General features: G+C 63.0%; 1 protein-coding gene across 7 annotated transcripts in view; it reads right to left on the reverse strand.

The window, feature by feature from the left end:
- Positions 1–1,800: 1,800 nt before the first annotated feature.
- Positions 1,801–2,987, reverse strand: part of DIS3L2 (DIS3 like 3'-5' exoribonuclease 2) — a 346,332-nt gene continuing 345,145 nt past the window's right edge. For 6 of the 7 annotated variants that reach the window (XM_073877261.1, XM_025889509.2, XM_073877234.1 and 3 more), the window contains 2 exons: positions 2,810–2,911; positions 1,801–2,133 (listed from right to left, as the gene is read on the reverse strand). In XM_073877261.1, coding sequence (XP_073733362.1) covers positions 1,987–2,133; positions 2,810–2,911 — 249 coding nt within the window. In that variant the 3' untranslated portion in view covers positions 1,801–1,986. The remainder of the gene's footprint in view (positions 2,134–2,809; positions 2,912–2,987) is intronic. The other variant, XM_025889524.2, reaches the window with a different exon arrangement.

The raw sequence follows: 2,987 nt of genomic DNA on the forward strand, positions 1-2,987 counted from the left end.
TTGGCCAGAGGCCTGGCTTGTCCTGAGCACCCACCAGAGGCTTGGCTCCTTTCTGGGTGCAGTTTCCACTTCTGTCAGATGAAGCGGGGGTGGGCTGGGGTGGCCATGGCCCCCGTGGTTCTAGGGTGCATCAGGGCGAGACCCACCTCTGCCCAAACAAGTCCTGGCGGCAAAGATGTTCCTTGCTGACCGAGCCGGCTATGCCTCATCGGGGCTCAGGGGGCACCGGGGCAGTGAGGACTGGGGTCCGGTCTGAGTTCATGCTGCTCAAGAGAGGGCCCGGGGGCTCTGACCCACTGCCTCCCTGATGGGTGTCACGCCACGGGGGCTCAGCTCCCGGGCTCTGTGGGAGGCCGGCAGGGGACAGCCCCAGGGCAGAACGGGGCTCCTCCTCAGAGGGTGGGGCAGTCCAGGGGATCGGGACAGGGTTGAGATTGTCCTGCCCTTGGGCTCTGTCGGGCTGCCTAGGTCAGGAAACACCCAGAAATCTTCTCCTCATCCAAATACCAAACCACCAGCCCCTCACACCTAACTTCCCTTCAGATCCTTGGTTGCAGGAGAACGCTCTGGGGACAGGAACAGACAGGGGGTTGGTGGCCTCAGGGACATCTTGGGGGTGGCGAGATGGACACCTGGAAGGCTGGCTGAGGTGCTGGAGCAGGAGAAAGGAAGGCAGGACGGTGGCGTGTCCTCCATTCCCCTCCGACACCCGGCCCGGGGCTGGGCGGATGATGAGCCACGGCCTGCCCGTGGGGGACAAAGGCAGCCACGCCATCGGTCTTCTGGTCCCCACGAGGCCTTCCGACAAGGTCCTGCACCGAATTTTTCTTTGAAGAGGATTCACTGCAACCAGATCAAATGGGCTCGTTAATACTGACACGCAAGGAAAAGCACGGTGGAACCAGGGCCGGGGTCACTGTGGTTTGCACCCTCGTTTCTGGCAGCCCTTGGGGAAGCCAACTTGTGGTTCCCTAGTCAGGCGGGGCAGGAGGGCAGGCTATGGTCAGGCCAGCTGGGGAGAGAGCACGGCCCAGGAGCCCTCCATCTCGGGCCCTGGGTCCCCAGGGATGGTGCAATTGGTGGGTGCTCAGGATGATGTCAGGAAGGTGACGAGGCCAGGGTAGGGCCACCAGGCACCCCTTTCCCCCTCCCTGGTCGGGAAGGCCAGTTTGAGGGCCTTCCTCGTCTCTGGCAGGCCCAGGTCCCCTCTGTCCCCCGGCTCCCTCAGCGCCACTAGGGTACAGGACTGGCACTGGAGGGGCTGAGGTACCGGCTTGTACCGAGGGGTGTGGACAGGGCTACTCAGAGCTCTGGCCTAGAACCTGATGGTGGGAGTGGGGATGGACAGTCACTTGCTGCAGGGTGATGGGTGAGCCCGCTGTCTTGCATACTAATTACATTTCTAATCAGCCAGAATGAGGCATGGGCATCAATCTGACAGGTGGCCAGCTCTGTGAATCATCCTGGAACTGACAGGAAGGTTCTGGGGGGTGGCAACCCCAGCTCAGCTGAGAGGGGTGGAGCCGGAGCCAGGTCCCTTGCCCTGGGTCCAAGGGGCACCCTGCTGCCCGGGCCTCCCAGCGGTGCCCCACACACCAGACAGCAATTCACACTTGATTTTATTCCATGACACTGATTTGCTGAAAGTCCCCGGTTTCCTGGGCAGGGGAAGGCAGTGGGTGGCCTGGCAGAAGGGGGGCTGGCCGGCCTTCCCAGGAGGACCGGGTCCCATTCTGCTCCGGTGAAGCACCAGCCAGACCTCAGCCTTCCGTCCAGCCCCGCCCTCTCCTCTCCAGTTTGTTTAAAAAACTGAGCTGCAAAAATAAAATAGAATGAGGAAATAAAAACAAAACCCTGAGTTGTTAAAAACCAAATTAAAAATCCCCTTTGGTGTCGAAAGGTCCTATTCCTAAAAGCCGGCGGGTGGGGCAGGGGTGTGGGCGGGTGGGGCAGGGGCGTGGGCGGGGTGCGGCTGCGCAGGAGGCCTCAGGCCTGCGGGCCACCGGCCGCTGGCTCCTTGTCTTGCAGGCCCAGGAGGCTCTCGGTGCCCGGCCGCTTGAGGATGGCGCTGTACTTGAGGGCGGTGGTCTCGGCCTGCAGTACCACCTCCACCAGGCTGAAGATGGTGACAACCTGCAGCAGAGCAGAGCCCAGTTTGGTGACACGAGTGGGTCGTGGGCGGGCTGGTCTGGGGGGTGGGGGGTGGGGCAGGGCCCAGCCCTGCCACTGTCCACCTGGCTGGGCCCCAGGACCACTTGCCCTCCCCTGCAGGCCTCTGTGAGCTGAGCCTGCTCGGATACTGAGGCCCCAGGGCCCCGGTGAGAAGTCAGGGAGCCGGACACGGCTGTGTGCGTTGCCTGGTGCACAGTGAGTGCCCAGGGTCGGGGTCTGGGGCTGGCCTTCAGAGCACGCTGTAGGTGAAAACCATTATATGCAAGTTCCTGGGCAGGAGATCCATAGTTTGCATGAGATTCCCCAAAGGACCCCAACGGTTAAAACCCTGCTTTAAAGAGACAGGCAGAGCCCCCTGCCTCTCCCCACTGGGGCGGCGGGGGGCAAGGCAGGGCAGGCAGTACGGGAAAGCTCTGGCCCAAAGGAGGGCATATGGGGGAGCTGCAGGTCTCTGCGTATAGAATCTGCAATCCCACGGGGGAGCCTAAGTGCCGGGGTGCGGGGAGGGGCAGCAGGGCCAGCAGGGGAGGCCTGGCAAGTGTGCCCCAGGAGGCAGGAGGAGGGCTCATGAAGAGCAAGGAGGTGGACGGGCACGCAGTGGTACTCTGGAGAAGCTGCGCCACTCCCGGGGTCTGACCTGCTGCACTTGCTCCTGTCCTTCGGCCTCAGGCTCCCAGACGAGCGTGAGCTCGGGCTTCTTGCCCACCTTCTGGAAGTGGTGGGAGCGCAGGGGCAGAGCCTGGGGGCACACACATCTACGTCTCAGGTTGTAAGCTCCTAACCTTGGACCCTGCCCCCCCCCCCCCCCCCCCCCC

This window comes from Callorhinus ursinus, unplaced genomic scaffold (genome assembly GCF_003265705.2).
Source record: "Callorhinus ursinus isolate GAN/ISIS: 27379988/994484 unplaced genomic scaffold, GSC_fseal_2.0 scaffold2, whole genome shotgun sequence".
Lineage (NCBI taxonomy): Eukaryota > Metazoa > Chordata > Mammalia > Carnivora > Otariidae > Callorhinus > Callorhinus ursinus.